Source organism: Tauraco erythrolophus, chromosome 11 (genome assembly GCF_009769465.1).
Source record: "Tauraco erythrolophus isolate bTauEry1 chromosome 11, bTauEry1.pri, whole genome shotgun sequence".
In the NCBI taxonomy this organism is placed as follows: Eukaryota; Metazoa; Chordata; class Aves; order Musophagiformes; family Musophagidae; genus Tauraco; species Tauraco erythrolophus.
Genome location: NC_141475.1, coordinates 3,241,197 through 3,267,663, shown reverse-complemented (window position 1 = coordinate 3,267,663; position 26,467 = coordinate 3,241,197). Strand labels below are relative to the sequence as shown.

Genomic DNA, 26,467 nt, shown 5'->3' with positions numbered 1-26,467 from the left:
ACCGTGTAGCAGAGTAACAGAACAGGTCAGCCTGAGAGCAGCGAAGCCGGGAGCCCAGTGCACTGAAATCCAAGCCCAGGATTCTTCTCTCTGCGAGGCTGCGGTGCAGAAAGCGGTCACTCAAGTGGACCCAGGGGTAGACTTGAACTCCACCCAGGTCCAACTTCGCTGCAGCGGGAGGTGGCTGCGGCTCCGCCTGTCTGAGCCACCCCCAGGGCCTGCGGAATGAAGGAGCCAAGGGCACATTTGACCTTAAGCAATTAGTAACAGCTCTTGTGTTGATTACTGACCCACCAAAATGTGCTGACAGAGGTGAACTAGTAAAACCCCAAATTAAATGAGACCTGTACTATGATTTATTGATGGCCATTAGCAAATCGAAATGGAAAGAAGTATTCCCATTGCAAAGCAGACCTCCACTTGAACAGACAGTATCTGTGCTCAGCATACTCCATGTCTTCCAGCGTGGCTGAGCCCCTCCTCATAGTCACAGTGGGATATTAGCATGTTTCTTCCAGGGGCTGGACTGTGTTTTACTGGCCAGCACATCTAGGTCGTGGCAGATGCGCATGCGGGTGCTCGAAGGTTGGATGATATCGTCAACAAACCCTGGGGAAAAAAAAAACCACAACAACCCTGACCACCCATGAAGAGTTTGCCTCTCAGCCTTCTTACATCTAGGCTGCAATGTATATTGCAGCAAAGTCTAATCAGTATTTGAAATAAACAGTTCACAAGTTACAAGTTAACTTAAGAAAATCATTTACAAAAGCCCGAAAAGGACATATTCCAGCATCGATAGTTTTTAAATTAGAAACATTTGCTTTCTTAATTCTAGCAAAAGTTAGCAAGCCAAAAAATGTCAGGAGGGGGCTTTGCTCAGGGGGATACTGCACCTGTTACTGCAAAGTTTTAGCCATTCCTTCTCCTTCCACCTACTACTGTTAGTCTGATCTAAAGGTTCAGAAGCGTTGATTACAGAGACAGCCCTTGACTTGGCACGCACAGGAGCCTGTTTTTTTCTGGCTCAAACAGGAGTAATGGCAAGTCTGCTGCAAAACCAGAGCGAGCACTGCTGTAGCACTGGTTGTGGTGGAAAACAGCTTGGCTAAGCCTTCCCAGCTCTGCAACACTATTAGCGGGATTTAAATGGGGTACAAAATTAGTAACAGAGTAAGCCAACATGACTGAAAACAGAGAGCCGACTCCAGCGTCGACAGAACTGTCTTCTGGAGCACAGTTAATGCTTCAAAGCTAGAAGGAAAATTCAGAAGTTGAAAAACTTACTCAAAAAGTCCTGGGGAACATCACTGAACTCAACTAGACTGGCACTTTCCTAAGGCCGCTGGTCTGCATCGAGGGCTGTCAAACGGAGCCTCAAAGCACACGCGCTTTTACGGAAAAGTCCTGAGATGCTTTCTAATATCCGCAAAATTGAAAACATGCTTTTCAGTGGAGTCTCACCAGTCTCTTTCCAACTGCGGATGTGTGTTGTGTCTAGATGTGATTTTCCTTCACCCTTCTGAATAACTCGTTCATTACCAAAAAGCTGAGCCGCTACAACTGTATCTACGTGCAATGGCAACACCAGCAGGGGAAACAGGTGTGAGATGAACGTACCTCTCACGGCTGCGGGAAAGGGGTTTGCAAACTTATCCACGTACTCAGCCTCCGCATCTGCCTCTTTTCCTCTGAAAATGATCCGGACGGCACCCTGGGGAGACAGAGCCCGCAGGTCAGTGACAGTACAGCCCGTGCAGAGGAAAGCTGTCAGCTGTACCAGCCCCTGCCCCGCCACAGGATAAACACGTGCACCCAGGTGAGCTGCTTCAGGGAAAACACCAGTTGCCTTCATCTTTCTTCGGCCGCCCTGCACCACGGTGAAGGCGCTGCTGGCTGCTGCACGCCACCATGGGAGTCAGCCCGGATTTACCTTGGCACCCATCACCGCCACCTCCGCGCTCGGCCAGGCGTAATTTGCGTCTCCTCGTAAATGCTTTGAGCTCATCACATCGTAGGCACCCCCATAGGCCTGGAACAAAAACCCAAGGGATTAATGAGCATGGAGTGACCTCACAGCAGCTTTTACTGCCTTCTTCTTGCAGCTTTTACTATTCCAAAGACAAGTGGCCCTAAATTTTACCTGAAGTAGAGCATGAGTGTCTCCTAAGACTGGATGTCTCCTAAACTAGAACCACAGAAGAGCACGGAAGGGTGCTGCTGGTAACAAAGACTATTCTTGACGGCAGATGAAGAGGAACTGGCGTGTACCTGGAACACCAGGCCTCAACCCGCACCTTGCACGTGCACACAAACCAACCCGTCGGTGTGCTTCTGGAATTTCCTGGCCAGGGAATGCAGCACTCGGACTCTGCAGTGCTCCACTCTGGTACTGGAAGTGGTCCAGACAGCTGTGATGAACAGATCCTGCAGAACTGCAGAGCGAACTGCAGTAGCGCCCGCTGCAAGGCGTTACTGAAAACTACGGCAAGGCTGCAAGCTCGGGAAGCAAAGGATGGTAATTTCAGAAGAATATTCGTCAGAACCAGAGAAGGCAAAGAGACAGAAAGAAGGAAAGTTCAGTTTCATTTTGCTATGGTAATCCAAAAACCTATCAGAAAAACAAGCAGGAGGGGCAGACCAGCAAGGAAAAAGCTTCTTTTCCCAGAAGGTCCCCGGAGCTTACAGCCGCACGGTGCGAGGTAGCGTGCAGAACACGAGAAAGGAAGACAATTCAGTAGATACAGCAAAAGTATGTGGAAGAAGAGAAACCACGCGGGGGTTACACCTGCAAAAACAGCAGAAGACAGACACAATCAGCACTGGGTTCGGAGAAGGAGATGAAGTGCCAAGACCAGAGGAAGAAGGTGCGCAGACAGATGGTGTGTCCTCAGTGGGACAAGCTGGGGGACAGAGGACAAATACTTGACTGAAGCCATTCCAGGGAGAAAGCAAAGAGCAGGAACGTGCATCTCAGAGGAGTGCAGAGACAAAAGGAACAAAGGAACTGAGGTCATGTTCTGAGAGTAGAAGAAATGGCCTCGTGTCACCTGACATGAAGAGGGGTTACCAGAGGGACAGATGGACAGAGCTTCGCACTGACGCTGCTACTGGTGAAAACAGGAACTCTGAAAGAGCACCATGGAATTGGGCCAACTCACCTTTCTGGTGATGACAGTAATTTTAGGCACAGTTGCTTCTGCAAAGGCAAACAGTAGTTTTGCACCGTGACGTATGATCCCACCATACTCCTGAGCTGTACCTACAAGTGACAAACAAGGTTTTTTTCACTCCAGGGAATTCACAAAAAATCCCGCGTGCAGTTTGGCAATTGTCATCTGCTACCAGTGGCAAACCTAACCACAGCCAGAGCTGGGTCCATATCCCGGAGAAGGTAATACCCAGGCAGTGCTCTCCATAAGAGGCTGAGCAACGGCCACAAAAAAACCACTCGCCAAAGCAGCACAGATTTGTGTGTAAGGTCACAGAACCCGACGGGCTCTTCCTAGGAACAAAGTACACTTGCATCGTTTTCAAGACTCCAGATGTGACCGGCAGTAAAAGGACGCCCCAGATTCACCTCCCAGAAACCCACTCTTTGAACCCCCTTTTTTCCTAGGCCATATTGAATGGCAGCTTGGCCACCACACCAAAGACCTGGCCTAGACTTTCTTCAGACAGGCCCAAGGTGCTGGACCTTGCAGACAGAGCATGAATTCCTCCAGGATTCTTACAGCAGGTGGTTCTGGAGAAAGGTCACATGCAGCAGAGACGAGTACAAGTCATCCATGTGGTAGGATGTTCAACATGTTCTGTCCCAAACTCGGGCCTGGATCACTTGCCCTTGGAAACAGCAATACCCTGTACCCTGTACCAATTTCTAGAATTTTTTTCTAGGATTTCTGAATTTCACACCACTGGATTAAACTCCACAGTCACTTTCTAGCAGTTTATCCACCTGCTGACTTTTGCTTTCAGCACCTGAATACTTTGAGATCCTTTTAATAGATGATTTTTTTTTTAATGTAAGATTTTAAGTAAAAATTCTTTTGTGAGGTGGTTTTTTTTTTTTAGTAACTTATTCGATGGCTTGACTATGACACCTCCTCTCAAGTGCAATTTGAGTATCTAACAATTTGTGCCTGCACTTACAAATGTCTGTTTTCAGCTGCAACCTCACTTCTGGTTCTCGTCTTTCTCTCCAGGCAGTGGGACCTGTCAAGCCTGCAGAACCCTCCCAGCAGCAGAAATCACAACAGCTCGGCAGCACCTGCACACAGCTGGGATGCCCACCCTCGATCCAGATGCTGGGCAGCACCAGCAGACCCTGTACTCCAGTCACAGCCTTAGTGTCTAATTCGCACTTACAGCAGAGCAGCCAGTCACTGAAATGCTTCAGGTGTCACCTCAGCTGTTGTGTGAGCTACTGGCACTGTCACCCGCAGCCAATTAACTCCTTTCTGGCCACAGATGCAGTCCCAGGCTTGTTCTAAGTATGTGTTTTTATCCACCTACAGGATACGAATGCCTTAAATGTAATCTCTGGACACCCATTAAGTTGGGGGCTATTTAAAGCTGTTTGCACCTCCATGACCCATTGTGATGGATTCTTTCTTCTCCACTGACCAGCTAGATGAGGTGACCACCACCCTCAGCATTTACTACTTAAACTGAAATTTCTAATGCTCATGTGATAACCACGCTATACAGCATGTAGGCATCTAAACAAAACAGCTGAGCCTTTAAAGGGACAGGGAGTCTCCTTATAACACAGCAAGCAGTGTAACTTCCATACCATTCATGACAAGGGCAGCATCTCCAGAGAACGCAGGTTGTTTTTCTTGGACAGGCCACAGTCATAGCTTTGCAGTTGTGCTGGGATTCCAGACAGCTGGACACAGCTTTCCAGAGTGTGATATACCCATGCTCAGCCCTGGCAAACTGGGCATCCCCATGTCTCTATCAGGCTGCTGAACACTTCAGCACTAACTTACTTCTCCTCAGAGAAGGCCAGCAAAGCTCTGTGAGCTCCGGACAGGCTGTGGCAGTATTAACGGCACAGTCAGGCACTTACTTCATTTGTCTGCAGTTTCTTGCGTAGTTCCATAGCCTTTTGTGGTGTCTACTGTACTGAGATTACAGAGCTTCTATCCCAAAAGGTGGTATTTGAAAACCTGGCTTATTGAAGTCTATAGTAAAGGTCTTCTCACAGAGTTTTTAAAACAGGTTTTTACCACCACCACCCCGTGGCATACCTGGCAAAAATCCAGGAACATCCACAAAAGTTATCAGAGGTATGTTGAAAGCATCACAGAAGCGAACAAAGCGGGCTCCTTTCACAGAAGAATTTATGTCCAAGCACCCTAAAGTTAAGAAAACAGAGTAAGGCGTTAACCCTTCCAGTGACCTGCTAACAGCAGTAATTCACGGCAAAATCCCACTGTTTTAGCTGTATTGTCTTCTTAAAACAAAGCAGAAGCTTATCTGGAGATAAGGTGGAGATAATCCGCCATGAAGTTTTGCTGCTCTAGAACTAAGGTTAGTTAGCTCCAATCAACAGGCACACGTTTCATTTTTCTGACCACTCTGCATAGAGGCTTTCTATCCCAAAAAAAGTAGCAGTTTATTACATATAATTATATGTATTTTATAATTATATTCTTGTAATTTCAAGTATTTTTCTGTAATTTTCTCTTTACTGATACTTTTTCTGATCAGTCATATCGAAAGGCTAGAGAGATGTCCATTTAATTTTATTTTTTTTTAAATGGTCCACTACTGTTTTTGAGAAAGAGCAGTATTTTTGGTAAACATGCTGCAGAGTATTCATGTTCTGTTTCAGTGTCATTTAGAATTGTATTACGTGCTATTACATTAAACCCAAACACAATTTGTATAGGAGCATCGATCTGAAGCATCGAAAATGTTAAAATTGAGACTATCAAATAAAGACTATAAAGTAATACTGAAAGCTGCTGGCTGTCTAGTATCCTGGCAGTCATATCCTGTAAAGATTATCAAAAGAATAAAACATCACACTGGGTCATCCGATTTTGCGAAACAAAAAGGCACAAACCTTAAAAACAAGGAGTGAAACAGAAAGTCCTGGTTAGTGAAAGTCACTTCAGAAATTACCTGGTGAGGAGAGAAAGCAAAATCCCTCGACAGCTGCACCACCACGCCAGGACAAAGGGCCCACAACTCCCCTTTGGATTTGAACTTTCATTTAGGATTGATGGCCAAATGGCCAATGGAGTATTCCATAGCATGCAGCATCACGGACAGTATTGAGAGGATGGTGGACAGGGAAGTTTGGATTTTTCCTTAGGTTCTCTCTCTCTCCTTCCTGCCCCTCCCCCCCGCCTTTTGGGCGTCTTGCTTTTCCAGGATTGCAGTGTTGGGACTCACCTGTTTCGGGATCACTTGCTGGGACAGAACAGGTGTTGGTCACCAGGTCATGAGCAATTACACTGTGCATCACTTGCTTGTAGATATTATTATCATTTTTCTATATTATCATATATTGTTATCATGGATTATTATTAATAGTTTGATTTTATTTTAATTATTAAATTGTTCTTATCTCAGCCGACAAGTCTCCTTCCCTTTTCGCCGTTCCCAGGGCTGGGGAGGGTGAGCGAGGGCTGGCTGCCGCTGGGTTACAGCACACAGCTACAGCAAAAGGAACAAGTTACCTCACCCTACAGAAGAGCTTTAGGTGTTCTAACGCCGTGGCAGCAAGTATGCAGTTTCCATATCATGCGTAACGCAGTTAATTGCGGGCTGCTGCCACATGGGCCTCCTGCCCACCCTGCTGACATGCTCCTACCACTCCTCTGGTGCTGGATACAGCCACCATCAAGGCACCTGTGAGCAAGGTCACCTTGTGGATCCACTACAGACATTAACTGGGTTTCAGTTAGTTTTAACATAGCTGCATTATAAGGAGAGTCAAGACAAAGAAAGTGGTAGAACAATATAGTAAGAATGAGTGGAGGACCACACAAAACACAAACAGGCCAGGCAGCCTTAAAAAGCGTGGGAAAAAAAAAAAGACAAAACACAGAGGAGGCGCAAACACTGTTAAAAACTTGCACATGGGACTCGCGCAGGTACATCTAACCTGATGCTACTTTGGGTTGGTTGCCCACTATCCCAACGGTCCGTCCGTTCATCCTGGCAAATCCAACAACAATGTTTCTGGCGTAGGATGGCATGATCTCGAAGAATTCCCTTTCATCAACAACCTGCAAAGGCATAGGTGTGTGTGTGTGTATACACAGGCAAATACAAAATCAGTTACGTCAGCATCGGAACTTTTAAAACATTTCGGAATTTGCAGACTTAACATTAAAATAATGAAGAAACCTTTTACTCCTCTTTGTAATGCTTCATTTCAGAAGTAACTAGTGCTGCACTTAGTAGCAAAACTGCCCCTTCAGCATTCCCTCAGAGAACAGCTCTGTGACATTTACTTCCGCTGTAGCGGGCCGTTTTTCTGAGCGTGTAACAAATTAAAACTTCAAACCACACGCGAAGAACTTCTTTCTCGCCACTTCATTATTGGCTGCACTTTGCAAGATACAAAACGTGGTAAAAAGCAAACAGCACTTGACGGAGCTCAGAACCTCTCCATGAGTTTGACATACACTCTGTTTCTTTGCAAGTTCCGAGCACTGTGTCCACGGAGGCCGGCGCAGGACGCTGTGCTGCGTGCCCTCCCCAAAGGCACAGAGCACAGACACGCAGCCGAGGAGCACACACTACATCCAACACCGCCCTCCGGAACCCCCATCCCTGGCACTGCGCTCCTCGCTGGGGCTGAGTTCCAGCACGCGCTCCGCAAAGTGACATCCGCTGGTGTGTTACACAGGATCAAAATTCACAGTTCAGAACAGATCCTAATTATACGTGGAGCAGTAGCGACACCTACACATGGCTCCTCCTCTCTCCTCCTAGAACTCCTGGGTGCAACTGTTCGTGACAACTTGGCCGGTACAGACTGTGTTTGCCAGTCCTTTCTGGGACTGGGCAAATAAAAGTTGTGAAAAATGTAAGTATTATTACAGCAGGTTTATTTCCTTAATACTTCTCAAAGTCTGTGGGAGGGATTTTTTTTTTTTCCCCCTCCTAATTAGCTGTGGAGTTGTTTTTTTTTTTTAAATGCCACCTTTTAACTTGGAACAGGCAGTACTGGAAGAATCTACAGATTAAAAGGCATCTCCTGAGCTTGCTTTCTCCACTAAAACGAGTGTACACGCAGCCAGTTGCAAACCGAAACCCATCAGCTGAATGAGCGTGTGGGGAGAGAGCCAAACAGGAGAGCAGAAGGGGGAAATTTGTCAAGGCCCTACAAACACAGCTCAGCTCCCCCCACCACCATTTGCACGGGCTGCCTGTGAAATAGAGTCTTCCTCACTCCATCACCCACCTCAGGGCCTGGGTCATCACGCTGAGTGGCAGGAGCAGCAGCTGGAAATTTTAATATTCAAAATTCAGGCTCTCAGGGTGCTGTAACATTTTCATGTGCTAAAACTGTTCCAGCCGTGTTCTCTGCCCAAGCGTGTATCCTGTCACAAGCTGTTACAACTGGAGAAGTGAGTTAGGCGAGAGAACTATCAGCATTGCCTACGCTGCTTTAATAAAAACCTCCATTATTCATAAGTTGCAATACTGGCTTTTAGGTTTTTTACAAAAGGGTAAGATGTTTCCTTCCCTGCCAGCTTCCCAGGAGATCCACATCACTTAATGAAACTTTACTACTGGAGTTTCCGAGCTTCTGAGTGCTTGACTTGGGATTAAAAAAAATACATTCCTGTTCTGTCCACGTACGTAACTGTTTCTCAGAATAAATAGAGAATCTGAATGCACTTTATGTAGTTTATCACCTTTTACAAAGAAGTGGTCGAATTCAAGAAGTTGTAACATGCAGGGAGGGGGGCAAGTGACAGAACTCAGAGCAGGGGATTGTTTTGAGCCCAGAGAGGAAACTGAATTACTCATCTTTTGCCTGTATGGTTATGCATAAGAGGTATCCTGAAAACAAACCTTAGGATTCTTTTCATCTGCTAAAATATTTTTTTCTGCAGTTTCTCTGTCCCTTCATTCATGACTACTACACAGGTAAAAGTAGTCATTTGTTTAGACTTTAAAAAAAAAAAAAAAAAAAAGATCTTCACTGCCATTCTATCGGTTTCTTTCAGTTATTTATACCCAGCATATACCATATCCATATTAATCTCAACAATGCTCCCTCCCACTAGCAGACTTACGGAGTGTATGATATCCAGCATATCGTAGGCTTTAGTAGATTCCAGTGGTACAATTGTGTCCAGCTCAGGAACCAAACGGTCACTGCAGAGAGTAAGTAAGTGTGAGCAGGAACATTTACAGATCAAACGAATACCAAGACAAGGAACTCATGCAAACAATTCCACCTCTCTGAGACTTCATGGAAAGTGAAGGAAAATACGGGGAAAAGAGACAGGCCTCTGCCTCAGCCAGCTGTGCTTCGGGCCACTGAGCCCTTGCACACCAGGAGGACAAAACCCTGTCCCATCTCCTCCTGCAGGAGACGGCTCTTCCACAGCACCTCTGCTTATGAAGCCATCTCCTGGAAATACTATTTCTCCTCTTTGACTCAAAGAGCCTAGTACCACACGTGCGGAGCACACACAGGGAACTCAGAGGCAGGCAAGCGCTGTGAACGGGGGGCACTGGGGGCACGTGGGGCACTGTGCTGGGCCACAACTCGGCTGTGGGGAAAAGGGTGTGGGAGAACAAGCGTCAAGCGGCAGCAGCAGAACATCCTGCTCAGCCAGCAGCTCCAGTCCTGGCAGCTGGATGGGCAAAATGGTTTCTCTCATGGGCAGAGCGCGGTTTCCTGCCATACACCTGGGCCTACTGTGCGCACACAGCTCAGGGGCGGCACGTTTACGGCTCTGACGCTTTCCCTGCCCACACTGCGCGCTTGGGATTTTGAATGCACTTAACTGCAGGAAACATTTCCATACTTATTTCCCTGCCACCAAGCAAGCTGACATTCAGGAATGGGGAAAACACCGCCGCTCTCAGCTTCTTCAGTTTAATGCCAGCGTTTCAGGAATCTGTACCGGCACTCTGATAAACTCCAGCGCTGCACCCCACGTGGAGCCTCACGTTTACCAACCTGCTGCCTCCCTGTTAGCAGCTGTCCCCGTCAGCCACCTCCACCTTTGATCAGACGGGTGTCACTAAGGACCTGCAGGCGTTGGTCTTCACTGGGTCTTTGGGTTCCTTCACCGTCCCTACAGGGGGTGTCGGTGTTTATGAGCCAGCACTGAGAAGACTTCAGGGAGTTTTACAACTGTGCTATTCTAAAAAAATACTGATCTATATTTGTTATAAACAGTGTTTCTGTGGAGTTCTTATCGAACTCTTAACACTGCCACGATTTAGTACATTTAAAACAACACGAGGCTCTAGATACCCAATTTAAAACCGAAGGGAATGATTTGCAGTTTGTCAAAATCAGGCAAAAACTAAGGCAAGCCCTCGGGCTCACTCCGTGCTCCCTCACAAACACAGGACTAGAGGCACGTCTCCTTGCCCAGACAGCAAGAGACACATCTATTAATATAATAAAACTGACAGCAACACTTTAGGTGTTTTTTTCACATGATTAAGAATATTGCATGCAATTATTTTCATAAAATCATACAATGAAACCCCAAGCTGATGAAAGCAACCAATTCTAATATACTAAACGCCAAGCTACAAAAGATTCTAAAACTTTTTCTTATCCATAAAGTAAATATGAATGTGCTCTAAGTTCTGCCCATTACCTGCAGTATCCCAAAGGATAAGGAAAGTAGAAAAACGGAATTATTGCTCCTATAAATTCACAGTCCTGTAGAGTACTGAGGGAAATTATAACGGCACTAAAATGAATAGCCACCGTCAAAATGAAGCTATTACCCAGGATAGAACAAGTCCGAAAATCTCCTTCGCATCATCACAGATAAAGGATATCTGGAGCTTGCTAGTAGAGTCACTGGACTTAAGAGGTTGAGAACTGTGTTTCCTACAGATCCCACTGACCAGGAAGGAACTGCTTTGAGCCTGTGACAGCTTGAGGCACTCTCACCCGGCTCAACATTGGTTTTCATTCAATAGAAAAAGGAAACTGTACTTGGTTATCAAGAACTGGTAATAACCTCCTCCAGAAATGTGTGTGCATACTTCAGAGGAAATGAAATTTGCTTATAGACAAAGACACGTAAAGGTAAAAATCACACCACACAATATACCAAACGCAATGAACGAGACACCCTTCGAAGGCTGAGGACACACTCACCATTGACAGCTTGGTACTACAAGGAACCTTCTAACTCTTTAGAACCCAGGCCCCTGATGTGAAAAACTCCAAACAACAGAAGCTTTGGCGACCAAGACTGACACTTTTCAACACCACAAAGAAACTACCCACCTAGAGGGGAAAAAAAAACAAACCAAACCAAAAAACCCACCAGCTTCTGGACTTTTAATAAAGTACATTACATTTAATTTGCATTATTCGTGGGCATTTTTTGTGGTGTGAAAATGACGTGGTAAGAAAGAAATTACTCTAGAGGAATGGGTTTTGACTGGAGCAGCAGTAAGGATCAAACACATAAATTCAAAGCAAAAGGAGTCTATTAAGATGTCAGTATGTCCAGATGAAATATTACCAATGTAAGCATCCAGATCACAAATGGGAGAAATATCGGAGATGCTGCTATGAAAACAGGCAAACGTAACAAATGGATCTGTCTTCACATGCGTAAAGACGACTAAATTGAAGTACTTAGTACAAATTATTGTGCATTTATTATACTGTGATCCTCTAACAATGTATCTGGCGCCACATGAAAGATTGTCCCCCGTAAGAAAATAAAGGAATGACTGACTACCAATACATCAGTAGCTACAGCATAACTGACAGCTTCTCACAAGAAAATAATCTGCCTATTATAAGATACACCGAACAAAAAAAATGGACTGTTGTTTCTATAATGAAATTAAAGTATCACATTCAAGTCTATAGAGGGTAAATATCCCCGTACGAGTTGTTGAACCCTTAGGAAGAACACAATACTCTCAGAGATGATCCCCCAAATTTACCAAATATTGTATTTGCTTTGGTATGTCACTATCAAACCAGAACAGTCTCCCAGCTTAATAAACTCCTAAAGATCAACATCTTAGAAAAAATTAGGACCAGTAACTAATTGACCTGTGTAACCATGCTCTAAAAGCAACCGGCAAATTCATTTCTCTAATAGCAAACGATGTATTTCAGGTACCAGAGCAGCGATCTGTAAAATCCAGCCAAAAAAAACCTCCCCCAACAAACTGCTCCAAAGACACTGCAAAGAATAGTGAAGCGTGAAGAGAGGGTGACCTTCCCACATCACATGTTAAGAACCACAAGACATACATCACACACATCTAGAACTGAAAGGGACAAATCGAGGAGCAGCTCCCATACCGGAGAGGGCGACCACCTCTATGCATTCCCTGCAGAAAGGGCTGAACTGGGGGTGTAACTGGATCTTGGATGAAAACGCTTTACTCCATTGGCCTTCTCTTGTCTTTGGCACTACTAACAAGGCTGTCTACTCCAACAGTCCCGTGCTGGCCCTCTCTCCCTTGGAAAAATTCTCTGATAAAAATCCAGGCAGTGGCAATGTTCCCCTCCTGAAAGGACTCAAGTCCTTCCTTTGTTATGTTGCCAGGTACCCAATAAGCCTTAGACACAAGTACCCACCACACAAAACTTGCTGCCTCCTTTGCCTCCTCGTTGCTTCCCAACCTTACTGAACACGACTTCCCCAACAGACACATATCTGACAAAGCAAGGCAAGCTCTCCCCACTTTTGTTCCACGTACGTACGTGCATATGTTGAAACACTTCCCATATTCCCACACCACAACGCAGAATTACCAGCCCAGATCCCAGGCACACACTCATCTCTCTACGCTCCTTGAGCCAAAGGAGCCATGGCATTGGGTGGTCAGAGAGCACAGGTCTCAGCCAGTCTCCTCTTACCTGGGATCATGGCATTCGCAGACGGGCGCTGGGTCACGGTTGCTAAGAGGTAAATAATTAAAGAACTCTCGGAGATTAAGTAAAGCATCTACATCATTCTCAAAGGCTCTGTGCGCAACTCCTGGAAAGGAACAGTTCAGCAGTTGCTGAAATTATTTCGCAAGACTTCATTCTCAAGTATGCACCAATAAAGATACAAAGAAGTAACTAAAAATTTTTAAACCTGAGTTATCAACAATCGAGAGTTTGAAGCCACCAAATTCGACCAGCTAAAAATATCTACAGACTGTGTGGCTGTACCAGCTTTCCTCCTTAACAAGTCTGGATTGTTGATCTCCTGTATAAAATAATGTAAACTGGTTTATCAGCTGTCACAGACCTAGCCGGATCCCAGCCTTCTGGAATTCAATCCAGGCCACTGTGCTGCAATCAAGCTTTGGACTACAAGTTCTGTTGTAGAGGCTGGATCCGAGCAGTGTCTCTGTGTGTGGCTGTGGTTCATCATAGTTCAGTTCACACAGAATCTGAGATCCCACAGTCACTTTGAGCCTCAAGAAGATTCATGAGTCATCAAGTTTTCCCAGAGGGGGAAATCAACAAAAAAAAGGCCCTTCATCTCACATTGCCTCTTGGTTTATAGTTAACAAGTTCAATCAATCATGTTAGAAAGCAAACAAGGGATTGTTAAGAATCTTTCAACCCAAGCAAATTTCTGGACAACAAACAAAAAAACTCACATCACCCCAAGCCTGCTTTTCTAAGCCTTGCCCTCCAACAATCTTCCCACTTTTAGAATCTTTTGTGCATTTGCTGCTTTCTTTTCCAAATCCCAGAACTCTCCCACACTCCCACTTTTCCTATTTTGTTTTCCATTACTAAAAAGGACCGGCAAGAGAGCCCTATGGAGTAAGATCCTGTGCTTAAGTAGCATTGCATCTCTTAGACTCAACGATGCTCTCGAGTATCAAAACCTGCATTAGACAATCAGCTGTCATTTACTTTAGAGAACAGTTGGTACATTAAGGGAACTGCTCCGCTCTTACCGGACACAGCGGTGTGCGTCTTCGCACCCCCCAGCTGCTCTTGGGTGACGTCCTCATTGGTAACAGACTTAACTACATCCGGGCCAGTGATGAATAGATAGGATGTATCCTGGGGAGGCAAAAAAGCAAAAACACACCATCAATGCTGGACTGAAGCTGCAAAAGCACCTCAGGAAAAGCCACAGTCCCTAAAGACTTTCCTCAAAATAAGAAAACAGAACATAGGGACAAATTTCTTAAAAACCCTTAACGCATGATATTAAAAATCTACAGAAAATGCAGTTATTCACAGGTTGTTTGGGAAAATTATTCTTGACTTTTCTTGAAAAATGAGTTTAATGTAAAGCCGGAGACCATTTCAAAATAAACCCTTCATGTGAGGTAAGTTTGTGTCTGACCAATGTTACCAGCAGCAGGTCAAGACACACTCCCACCTTACCTTCACCATGAACGTGAAATCAGTTAAAGCGGGTGAATACACAGCTCCACCAGCACAAGGACCCATAATGAGGGAGATCTGTGGGATTACCCCAGAACACAGAACATTTCTCTGCAATAGGAAAAAAAAAACATTTAGTTTTAGCAAAAAAGTGCATCTTTAAGCCTGCGCAGAGCTTCTGCAAGAATTCACAACCACTAACAGGAGAGGACAGCTTGCTTTATTAACTCAGAGACAAATATCTCTGGAGAGAATGTCTTGATCCAAACAGAACCAAAATAATTGTGTTGCTACTGTTTCGCTTCTTTCTGTTCCCATACATTTGATTTCATATATCAAGCAATGACTGCAAAGGGAAATGGAACATGCTGCAGAGGCAAAACCTTCACTGAGCCTGGCATGGTGAGAAGTGTATGTACCTGAAATTTGAATATATAGGAACACTATCGCTCAGAGGTAGAAGCTTTACTAACCAACCGTGGCAGAGATTCTTTTAAAACCAGATTCCTACACGGGCTCGAGTTTTACACAACGGTGAATTACTGCTGTCCACCAACATGGATGGCATGCTGTCCAAAACAATGTTTGCATTGCTCATTGCTCAACTGGATTACAATTCGCTTCTGGAACGGCTCAACTGCATCGCCCCAGATTGCACTAATCCAAAAGATTGCCAGCATCCAACCAACTTGTCATCCCACGTGCTCTCGTTGGTGTTTTGTGCGCTTACTTCAAAACTGTGTGCTTTGGTATGCACATAAAACAATGTCATTTCAGTGAAAAAACAATCGGTAGCCTGTCTAAGGAAAAATTCTTGCATTAGCCACAAAAAATACTGTAGAAACATAAAACTTTCACCAGTCCAATCAGTATTGGATGTCCCCAAAAGGTAAGGTTAATGTTGTACTGCATACTCTTCTTTGAACAGAAACCTCTGACTTGCATCTTTTTTTCAAAACAATTTTTCCCCCCACTGACCTACCATCTTGACAGAACAGGCACTTTGTGCTTCTAATCGAGTTTCTCAAGTTTTCTTCAAGCACATAGTGTTTGATTTACTTTAAGTCCCTCTTTCTGCAGTGGAAATCTTTCACCTTTTATCAGCCCTATTGAAAACAAATCTGCTGTGTGAAATTCTGAACGTTGCCTGCATTTCAGAGGAGACACAGAGACAGCTGGTGGTGGATCACAACCATCAGTCACCCAACAAAACACCCTCTGAACTACAACATATCCACCTGTCTCAGACAAAACGCATAAACACTCGAGAGAAATTACATCCCAGCGCAGGCAATCTATGCTTTAATGTAAATCAGAAAGTCAAATAGTTAATTGTAAGAAAAACCCAAACAAGTAAACGGCCTATTCTTTCATTCTTCTGACACTATATAGCGCAGCTCCTACAGAGCTTTTGATTGGCTCACAGTGTTTTGCAAGGCTCAGTATAACACATGGGTAACTGGAACTAAGAGGTACAGTAACACATGGGTAACTGGAACTAAGAGGGAGAGTAACTTGCCCAAATTCAGTTAAGAGAACCAAGAGGACCGTCCAGGCCTCACAAGCCCTCATACACGTTGCTTTATCCAGCTGGGAACACTGGCTGAAATAGGATGATGATAACCTCAAAGTTTACTTACAAACACGGATTTACGCAAAGAAAGACTTTGTCCATCTTCACGGATGCCAAGCTCCCTGGTCATCCAGCAGCCTACTTACCAAAAATATATCTGCATATCCCGCCAAGGACTCCACTCCCTCCTGGATACGGGCTCCTCCAGAGTCATTCAGCCCAATCACGGGGGCTCCAACCATGGCGGCTTGATCCATGACCTGGTGTTGAATCCAAACTCCTCATTATTGACCTAGCTAAGCTAAAAGCCCAAAGCAACCAACCCCCAAAACGTACATCCCTAGAAAAAAATCCATAGGTGCCAGAACTTCAACTGCCAACACAGTGCTCAGATAATACAAATAAAGGAGAAGCTATCACAGTCACTAACTGCTTTTTGGGGCATCGTGGTTTGACTCTTCAGACTGGAGGTGGAAAGATACGCAATTAACCCCTCTCATGTCCTTTAATATTCACCTGCCTGCGCATCGCCATACTCACACTGCATGATCCAAACTCCGTGCTAAGTGACATAACCACGGGAACTTGGACCAGAGAGGTTCAATCTATCTCTGTTCATAAGAAGTCCCAACTGTACCTTAAACACTTCCGCATATAGGTCTGATCTGATCGTAAAAGTTCACTGCAGCGCTGATTGTGCAATCTCCCTAAGCAGTGCAGTCTAATACTTGATCATCCTTCTTAGGAGCTCTTTGAGAAGACTATACTAAGTCTTTCCTCTGGAAGTTTGGAAACATTACTTCTCTCTTGATACACAGGAGACAGGAAGAGCAGTTACTACTTCTTTACTTCTGCCTTCGTAAACATTCAAGCACCTCAGCTCTCCCTTCAGTCTTCTCACTTCCCTTTGTGTTTCCAGACCAAGCACCACCAAATTCAGTCACACTGTCCCTTCTACGTCCTTTTTTTTAGATCTCTGACCATTCTGGTTACTTGCCTCAGGACCGTACGCCGTACTCCAACAGAGGCTTAAGTGAGAGGAGTTAATTCCTTACATTCCTTACATAAAATACTCTTGCTTATCAGGTCCCAGTAAAACGTTTGCCACTACTACAGTGCAGGCATATTATGTTAAGATCCGCTTTAACATGAAGATCTGCTTTAGCTCCTAAATAATTTTCTGTAAAACTACACAAAGGCAGCCAATCTCCTTTTTGAATTTCACTGTTGCTTTCCCTGCCTGGTATTAGCCCTTTCCATCATCGTTACAGAATTATATCTTATTTCGGACAAACCTCTCAAGTTTTTAAAACTGCAGTCCTGTCTTTCAGAGCGCTTGCAGCGCCAACTTTGAATTTTATGTTTCTAGAAACCAGTAACCGTACTCAGTCCCACTGAAACCACTAGCATCTTAGCAGCCCAGAATTCCAGCCGGAATGAATCGGGGATAGCTATTTCTGTATAGCTCCAAAGTGGCTTTGTTCCTAATTGCAGTCATTCACCGTAAAACAGGGCTGCCTCGCACTTCACACCTGGATGTCCACTGAGAAGCTGAAATATCGCTGTGGTAGACACACAGAACAACTTTACAATTTAAACACAATCCCACATTTAAAAGCATCCGTGTGGATTGCAAACGGAGGCGTTGTGAGCCACGAGCGGCCTTGTTTGCTTGTGTGAATGTTACACAAGGCATTGTCCAACACCTTACTAAAATCAGCTGAGTTGACATTCACTGCTTCTTCCTAGAAGGCCTGTTATCTTATCGGGACAGGTTAGTGGAACAAGTTCACCAACACATTTTGCTGTTTTCCAGGCACTTATACATGGATTATTTATTTATTTCAAGGCTTTTCCAGACACTGAAGTTCCTCCTAAAGCACACATCAATACGCACATTCACTACTCAAAACGCATCCAGATATTTGAGACCAGATATTTTTTTGCCATACCAATATTTGCAGGGAACATTTCAGGACTTTTCAAAAACACTTTTCTTCATCTCCTGGGCTCAACGATTGTCTTGAAACATGACATCAAAGATGCACATGTTACATAGGCTTTAAAGTGTTCCCCACCACAAACGGGCACCTGTTACTCAGAAGAGCCACATTAAATCTCTGTTGCTTCAAAGAAACCATTACAGGCATTTCATGTGGTCTGAGAGACCACGAGGTTCTTCTGCAAAAGTAGCAGGCAACCTGTAGCCCAGATCTACCCAACTTGGAGCTCTGCTACAAGACACCAAATATTGCTGCCTCTCTGCAACTCCAGGAAAAAGTCCCAAATGGGAAATGATTACCAGCAAAGGGGCAGATCTCCAGGGAAATCCAGCTAAGGGAGAGCAACCTGACTTCCATGTTCCACGGCGTTTTACATCCCTTAAGCCATCGATAAGGTTTGCAGGACCCAAGATAGTCTCTCGGAACTGATTTCTGCTGCCCAGAATTCGGCCCAACGAGAAGAACTAAGAGCAGCGAGACAGACACCACAGCACCCAGCCGGCCTTTGTTGAGCTCTCCACTGCCCAGGCTACAGCCTCAAAGCCTCTGAGCCTCCAGAGACTGGAGCCTGCCGCTGACATCGATGCCAACCAAGAACAGTACCAACTAGGAAGGACTCACATGGTTTTCTAGCTCTGCTACCAGCACTCTCCTTGCTTCCTTAGGAATAAGAGATCAAAAAAACAGTAGAAAGCATCCCATCATTCCAGTACCATTATAACCCTCCCTAATACAAAGAGAACCTGCAAAACTCCAATGTGAAAGGGTAATATCAAGTCTTCCTCAATCTCAAGACTTGATAAAGCCAGGTAGTTATTACACAGCCCAAAGTCTTCATATTTTCTAATTTTATACCTCCTCACTGCCTGAAAGTAGCTATTTCCATCAGGAGAAAAGGCCTTGAGCATCAAAAACCTTGTTTCTGATTTCCTAGCAGGAAAATTCAGGAAGTTTTCACCAGCCCACACCGCTGAACACTCGTGCATGAAAAAGCTCTTGTCCTCCTCACCCCTGGGATTCAAACACCATCTTTTCCAGTGGGACAAGCAGACAAATGAGAATAAATAGCCACAAGTGCCTGATAGCAGCAGCTCTGAGTATCAAGGTGACCCCCTTGTTGTAAAACTGTTTATCTTCAGATAGTTTACTTGTTACATTTGCTTTTTATAAGTATTACACACTTCCACATAGCACTGTTTATAGGAAAAAGTTTCTCCCAAGTCGTTTCACAGTTCTCCAGCAGACAATAGCTATTTAATTTATTTTTGTACTTTGCAAGGCTCTCTTGTCCTTTGAAGCACAGTAGAAAAAGCAACTTAATTCAAACAAAGTGAGTATTCCTTGGAAAAGCTCTCTCATACTTGAAAAGCTTTCAAAGGGTACCTCTCTGCTGACCTGTACTTTCCCATCTTAACTGACCAAGGAGGCAGGCGTTTTCAGGTTGCCAGGACATACGTCAGAGTCCACTAAAGTCAATCACAAATCATCTTCTCCAAAGTCATTAACATAACAGATTGAAAAAAAAGGACGCTGACTTTTTTTTGGTTTATTTTCTCCTGTGAAGTATTACCTTGCAGATCTTCTGGGCATGAGCTCCAGATAAACTACCTCCAAACACAGTAAAATCCTGGAGGGAAAACAAATTTTCAGATTAGGGAAAGAATCATTTCAGTAAAACGTTGCTAGTAAACAGTATAATCCTACAACGCTCTGTATTTGGTACACTGCTCCAAAACAACCCGACTCCCTTCCTGCACTCTGCAGACCAACTTCTGTTCAATCCAAGGTCTCTTTACAAGCAGAAAGACTTTTTTAATACGCATTTTCCAGTGGATTCTATGTTAAATCACAAACTTACTGTATCTCATTTGCCTTTTTTTTTTTTTTTTTTTCCTTCACAGATACATTCTCTCTTTCCATATAAGTATGTTGCTCTTTTAAGGACATTATCAATACTGGAGAAATTTCACCTGCGAGGAAAGTCTCACTGCAAGGGGCAGCAGTGAGATATGCCTGAAAACAGGCAGAAATCAAAACCTGAAAACATGCCATCATTGTATATTCATTAGTTAAGCTTCAAGAGTCGGTTATTCTTGTATGGGTGCTGCAGGGACTCTGTCAGCCAAAACAGCCTGTTGGTGCTACCCCTGGGCCTGAGGAGTAAGATCTTGAAAAAGCAACACAAGTCCCTGGGACTGATCCAGAAGAGAAAGCGGATATTGACATCTACTGGCATCAACGGAGCCCAGAGACAACTTCTGGAGAGTTTCTCTCATGCATTCCCACCAAGTCTTACTCTCAAAGAAGCCCTAAAAACCGTGTGGACAGAGAACAGCATGACTATAACTAGCAGCTGAACCAAAAAGGAAGGAACATCTCAGGTGGCAGCTCAATTTGGAGGGGAAAAAGGTCTTTAAATACACATATATAAAAAAAAAAAAAAAAATAAGGTGTATCATGAAGAGGCACATTTAATTTTTTTTAATATAAAAACTGCCTTCTACTTGTGTTCTTCTAAAATCATGGTCTGTGTTCAGCTCCTATCTTATGTTCAGGCCCACATAGCAGCATCCTTTCTTGGAAGAGCTACATATCCAAGAAGAAAAAAGGCAGGGTGTACGACTTGCTCCAAGGTCACACAACAACAATCATTTTGGCCATGACAGCAAATTGAACAAAGGCTACTTTGTGGCCAGTCATCTGAAAGCAAGCCTTTCTTTCACTGTGTTAAGACTAACCAAGATAAATCTCTACCTATGCTGTTTTCTCTAAAATATTTTAATACAAAAAGTGTATTTTAACATAAAAAGTATATTTAGCTATCTATTTATACGCTATCTACCACAGTCCCTTCTACTAATGACAGAGTTTGAACCTGAGAAACAATTCAAGGCTGCTCAAGTGCCCTCTGCCATGAATCTCACTCACTGCAATTCCAAGTGACACCTCCAGCAAACAGCCCCCATTCCACAGCTCAAAACCCAGAAGACGTTCTCAGAACTCCACGGACACCAGTGGGTCTCCACATGCCTGCAGGAGCTCAGCCACGCACATCAAACCGCAGGGGCAGAGCCAAAGTTTGCAATTCCTTTACACACACAGTGCTCAGCAACTTCTCCATTTCTCAGTTACCAAAAACGCGGTTTTGGGGGACTCCTCCAGCCTCTCAGAATATCAACACCCAATGACATTACGCCAAAGTCGTAACAGCTTGTTTTTTCAAAGCATTCCCACTGGCTCTGAATCCATAACTCATCTCACCTCACCCTTGTCCACAACTGCACCTCTCGCCCAACAAAGATTTTAGAAATGCTTTTTCACTTTTTCTTGTCTGAAGGTGCTCTGCTTCCTCTCACAGGATGTTACACCTATCTTACACTTACTAGTAGAAGGTAAACAGGCACATTACTACATGGCCACACTGAACTAGTGTGAATTTATTTCGAAGGATAAGTTCATGCTATTTAAAAAACAACAAGCAAACCCATACCTGACTGAAAACATAAGCCAGTCTCCCATTAATCCGTCCACGGCCAGTCACTACACTGTCTCCAGGATACTGCATTAAAAAAAAAAAAAAAAAAAAAAAAAAATCAAAGCAGCAATGACATCCACTAAAAAACCCACAAACTTAATACTGAGTACTAAGTCAAAGCAAAGACTGATTCTCCAAGAGGACTGGTCTTTCATGTTTGCAGTGGGGGCTCCACAAAGATTTCCCCCAGTGCTGGAAAGGAAAATAAAAGGTAATATCATGTATTAGTTGCGCATTAGTGTGAAGATTAGGGAATTTTGGAGTTTCTCCTCAAATTTCAGCACGTCTGGAATTAAGGCAAATCATGACCTTAGAAACAGGATGTACCTTTTATTAGGACCAGTTGACGTTTTTGAAAGAATGGACACAGAGTACAAACCTTTCTTGAAGTGCTGATATAGGGAAAAAAACAACCCTGGAAAGGTCAAAAAATATAACTACAGTCACCCCAAATGCTTCAACTTGACCTGTCCCATTTTTCACCCTGTAAATAAGGGAAGAAGAAAGAGCTGGAAGAGGAAGCAGCCTGTGAATCTTAAAATCTGCTTATCTATGTTGTCTCACTTTTCAGTAAAGGAAATATATAGAAGTCTTTCAAGACTACTACAAACAGTAGAAAAGGAACTTTACTGGGCTGTCACAAAGGAATTCCAGGCATTTAAATGCTTTTTGCTGCATGGTATAGAGGAAAAAACAAAACACAAAGCAAAAATGGAGAGCATATTGTGCACTCTAAGGGCCATTTATGCTCAAGGTGATCTGTTCTCCAGAAGGTCATACCAGTCTGAAGTCTTTTCTCAGGCTGCACAAACAGCACTGCTACCAACTCTTGGCACCCAGAACTGCAGGAAACACACTTGTAGTTCCAACCACTGTCTCACACAGATGACACCTAAAAGCCCAAGCAGCCCGCAGAGTGGCCTGGCTAAGAGTACAAGTCTCGCCCTACCTTCAGAAAGTTCCAGGAACTCAAGAGAAATTCAACGCTAAACTAATATTCCAGCTCACTGGCCACAGTTAGGTCATCTGTTGTGAAACTGTGCTCTGCAAACACAATCTGCAGCTCACTGAAAGCTGAATTCTGAAGGACAAGGAAAAAAATTAACCCTTTCGTCACTCTCAGGACTTTGCTGCTCCTCTTATCTTCAGAAATAGCAATTTGCTATCAGCACAGTGGGATGCAGCGTTGAGTAGTACGATGAGAGGCAACACAGCATTTATTTCAGCTTGCTGGGGAACAGAGTGAAAATCTACTTGAAGAAGAAAATACGCTTGCACCTACAGTCAGCAAGAAGGGAGAAGGTCTAGCACGACATCGTTCTCAGCACCAAGTCCCATCAGTCTCCTACTGATGGCTACTAAAATGAAAGCAAATCCTTCACCTTTGCTGGTTCCCAACGCCCAGCTGCTCACGGTGGCAGCCTACCGATCCCTTCCTCATCCATAGGATGCATCCCTGCAACTTGAAGGACTGAAAACTGATGAACTGGTTTAATAACCGCATAAACAGAAGTTGTACTCATTGTAGGCAGCATGAGGCAGTGGCACATATGGAGCAACTTCTCACCGCACTCCTAACCAGAACACTCTAAAGCAAATGGGGCTTTTTGCTACAGGAAGATTCCCACTGAAGAGGCACATCCGCACCAGCCACCTGCACATCCCAGCGTGTTTGTTGGTCCTTTCTGTATTAAATCTCAACCAAATGCTTTTCCCATGTAGTGATTTATCAGGCATCAACGTTACAGTGAGAGACTTTGGGGAGCCACAGATTTTCTCTCTATGTGAGGAACCTCATGTACCATGTTGGTTCAGAATACACAGCCGTACATCTGAAAACTGCGTAAGCAAGCAGGCTGCAACTTCCTACCAGAGCAGCAGGAAAGCCTGAATTTCCAAACATATCAGACTGTAACGACCCAGAGGATTTTTTGACTCTATAGTTTGGCAGGCATAAATATGATCTAAGTTATTTCATCCTATAGCGCTAATGTTACCTGTAGGGAGGCAGAAGTATCTACCCGTATTTGTTCTTCATATCTGACTTGAATGACAAAATTGTAAAAACAAAGCTCTGCAGCCTCCTCTATTATTTAAAATACAAATCTAAGACAATATCCAGGGAGGTATTTGAACAAAACAGGTGACCTTATAAAAAAGGTATCCAGTTTAAATAATGGAAAAGTAAACTATGTAAGTTGTTAAATGGAAACTGACAGTAATAAAAGGAAATTTGCAAAACAAAAAATAAAAGAAAAGAAAACAAAGAAATTACATGTGAACAGAAGAGCCTATTTTCAACCAGCTGACTGGCTCAACAGCAGAGGACAAAGAAACAAGAGTTATATGAAATAAAAATACCTTATTCTTATTAGAGTCCATCCCAAAGTCAGAACATCTGTGTTCCACAAACATGTCATATTCATCAAAACTGTCGGGGTCCAACAGCAGAAGAATTCGCTCTCTTGCTGTCAGCTTTCCCTGAAACAGAGCAAGCAACAATTAATATGGCCATTAATATGGCCATGAGGTGGTTCTGGCTCCCTTGCCTAACCACCAGCGGATGTAGTTTAATCAAACACAGCCTCACTTGATCTGTTACTTTTGGTCCTCTAAGCAACCACATGCCCCCAAAGCTGGAAATAGCCTATATAGTGATTATCCTCCATAAAAACAAACATAATGCAAGCCAGACTTTAAAAAGAAGGCTGTTAGAGCAGCACTGCCGCAAGATAAAGGAAAATCTCAGAGTCCTTTCAACAAGACATAATAGCATGGCAGCTATTTCTGCCTACACGTTTACATGCCACCATTAAGGCCTTTGTTCTATTCTTAAACGTGGCACCCTTCCACAGCTAAACCAGTCCTTACAACAGTTCAAGGCTCAACTCACCACACGCGATATTTGACTGCGGCAAACGACAGGAAAAAGGACATACAACAGCCCACAGGGATTTTCTGACAAAATCCTTCCGTTCTTTCCTCTGTTGAACAACAGTATAGGCAAGAGTAGAGTGAGGGCCCAAAACGTAATCAATTGTCCAGATATGCATGTCCCTTGCTCAGTACCAATGATGCCATGGAGTAATAAGTGATGGCAAAGTTCTTTTTATATTAACCTTCCAAACAAATTTGTTATTTCCAAACCAGGTACTATTTGTCTACAAAGGTCAGGGCACCTGGGTTGTCTTCTTTAGTGGATGGCATGACCCTACCTCAACATGATTTTAAACATAGCTCAGCTTCTCTGCAAAACTTCTGACTAGTGGCTCAAAAAGTTCATGAAAATCAACTAACACAGGAAAGGCTAAGGTAAGCCACAGATCTAATTGATATAAAACAAGACAGATGATGCGTGAGGTGTCTAGACACACAGAAATGCTTGCACCCTGGGATATCAGTGTCCTAAGCATAACTCCGTGAGCCTGTAACTCTTTTCAGATGTGTAACTATGGGAGGGAAACTGCTGAGGGCGAACTGATTGTTCACGTAGTCTTCCCATGAATGGCTATTACTATCTCCTTGATGCCTACAAGCCATCGTAGTACTACTAGGCTGTTGCCCTGAACAGAAAAGAAGTCCCAGCGAGAAACAATGAAAAGAAACAGGAAAACTATGTTGCCATCCCCCTCAGCATTGCCTAAATTCTGAACAATAGAGGCAAGAGACTAAACATCCAGCTGTCATCATCCTTCCCATCTGTCTTTGCCTTATTTCTACTCTTCTAGCTCTTTGCTCTCACCTCATAGAAGATCAGCTTAGATTTGCCACAGCAGGGTAAAAGACGAAACTGTGCTGAGTGGCATGCCTCCAAGACCAGTAAAGTGTTAAGCAACCTCAAACTTGCCATCACATGATAGCCAGAAGGTGCAACTTGTGCCTGTGCTACCCCTCATACACACGCGTTACAGCCAATCGTGGTGACCGAGCTGATGTAAATGAATTAGTTTTTTCTGCCTGCAGTACCAGGTAAAGCAGTCTTTAATGCCGCTTCAGCCAAGCTCCCCCGCAAAAGGGCCTCTGCAACTGAAACGCAAACCCGCCCCAGGTTGTGCAAAGGCGTTTCCAGCCCCGGGCGATTTCTGCCGCTGACCGCGGGAGGCCGCCTGAGCCGTGCCCGCGGCGCGGCACCGCGCCCTGCCCGCCCCGCAGGCAGCGGGTCCCGGGCCGGAGCCTGGCAGTCGCTGCGACCACCCCTCCACTCCCCTCCCCTCCCCGCCGTGAAGCGGAGGCGCCCCGTTACGGAGCCCGGCGGCGGCGGGACGGCTGGGCCCCCCCAGCCGTGGGGGCAGCGGGGGCAGCGGCTCTTCTCCCCGCCGCCCGCGGCTCACCCGCTTGTGCTGCGCTTCGATGCGGCTCTGGCCGCCGCCGAGCAGCGCGGCGCGGCGCTTCTCCTCGACGCGCTGGGGCACGGAGGCCGGGAGGCCCCCCGAGGCGGCCCGGCACAGCGACAGCGACGCCCCCGCCGCCCGCCGCAGCACGCGCAGCGCCGCCATGTCGCGAGCCAGCCGGCAGCGGCGCCTGCGCGGTGCCCGGCGGCCCGATCCCGGAGCCGAGCGAGGCGGCGCGAGGCGGCGGGGCTCGCACCGGGGACTGGCCGCCGCGGTGGCCCGGCCTGCGGGCGTCCCGGTAAACACGGTCCCCCCGTGGCGGGTGGCCTCGGGCCCCGCACGCCAACCGGCAGCTGCCCGAGACTTCCCGAGCCGAGTCGTTAATCCCTTTGTCTGGGCACAGGGGAGCTTTGGGACGGACCGAGGTGCAAACGCATCGGTTTGTCTCCAGTGCCTGTTTTGTTGGGATATGGT

General features: G+C 45.0%; 1 protein-coding gene across 2 annotated transcripts; it reads right to left on the bottom strand.

Annotated features, from left to right (window-relative positions):
• Nucleotides 1–333: 333 nt before the first annotated feature.
• PCCB (propionyl-CoA carboxylase subunit beta) lies at nucleotides 334–26,158 on the bottom strand. 2 transcript variants are annotated; one of them, XM_086618163.1, is made up of 15 exons: nucleotides 25,994–26,158; nucleotides 24,024–24,143; nucleotides 21,618–21,686; nucleotides 19,698–19,754; nucleotides 16,271–16,384; nucleotides 14,552–14,662; nucleotides 14,113–14,221; nucleotides 13,070–13,190; nucleotides 9,273–9,354; nucleotides 7,124–7,247; nucleotides 5,256–5,363; nucleotides 3,162–3,262; nucleotides 1,934–2,032; nucleotides 1,621–1,714; nucleotides 334–609 (listed from the first exon to the last, which is right to left on the bottom strand). In XM_086618163.1, exons 1-15 carry the CDS (start codon nucleotides 26,156–26,158, stop codon nucleotides 488–490), a joined length of 1,596 nt encoding a protein of 531 aa, XP_086474289.1. In that variant the 3' UTR covers nucleotides 334–487. The 2 variants fall into 2 exon arrangements, with proteins under 2 accessions (XP_086474289.1, XP_086474290.1); XM_086618164.1 differs by lacking the exons at nucleotides 19,698–19,754; nucleotides 25,994–26,158 and having other exon boundaries at nucleotides 24,024–24,117.
• Nucleotides 26,159–26,467: the final 309 nt, after the last annotated feature.

What these genes read in the sequence shown, in the direction of transcription:
- PCCB (XM_086618163.1), bottom strand. Translation starts at nt 26,158, where the DNA reads ATGGCGGCGCTGCGCGTGCTGCGGCGGGCGGCGGGGGCGTCGCTGTCG. An exon ending in TGGACTCTAATAAGAATAAG is followed by an intron (nt 21,687 to 24,023) that starts GTATTTTTATTT and finishes TTTTTAATGCAG; the next exon opens with TATCCTGGAGACAGTGTAGT. An exon ending in CCAACCCAAAGTAGCATCAG is followed by an intron (nt 5,364 to 7,123) that starts GTTAGATGTACC and finishes TCTTAACTTTAG; the next exon opens with GGTGCTTGGACATAAATTCT.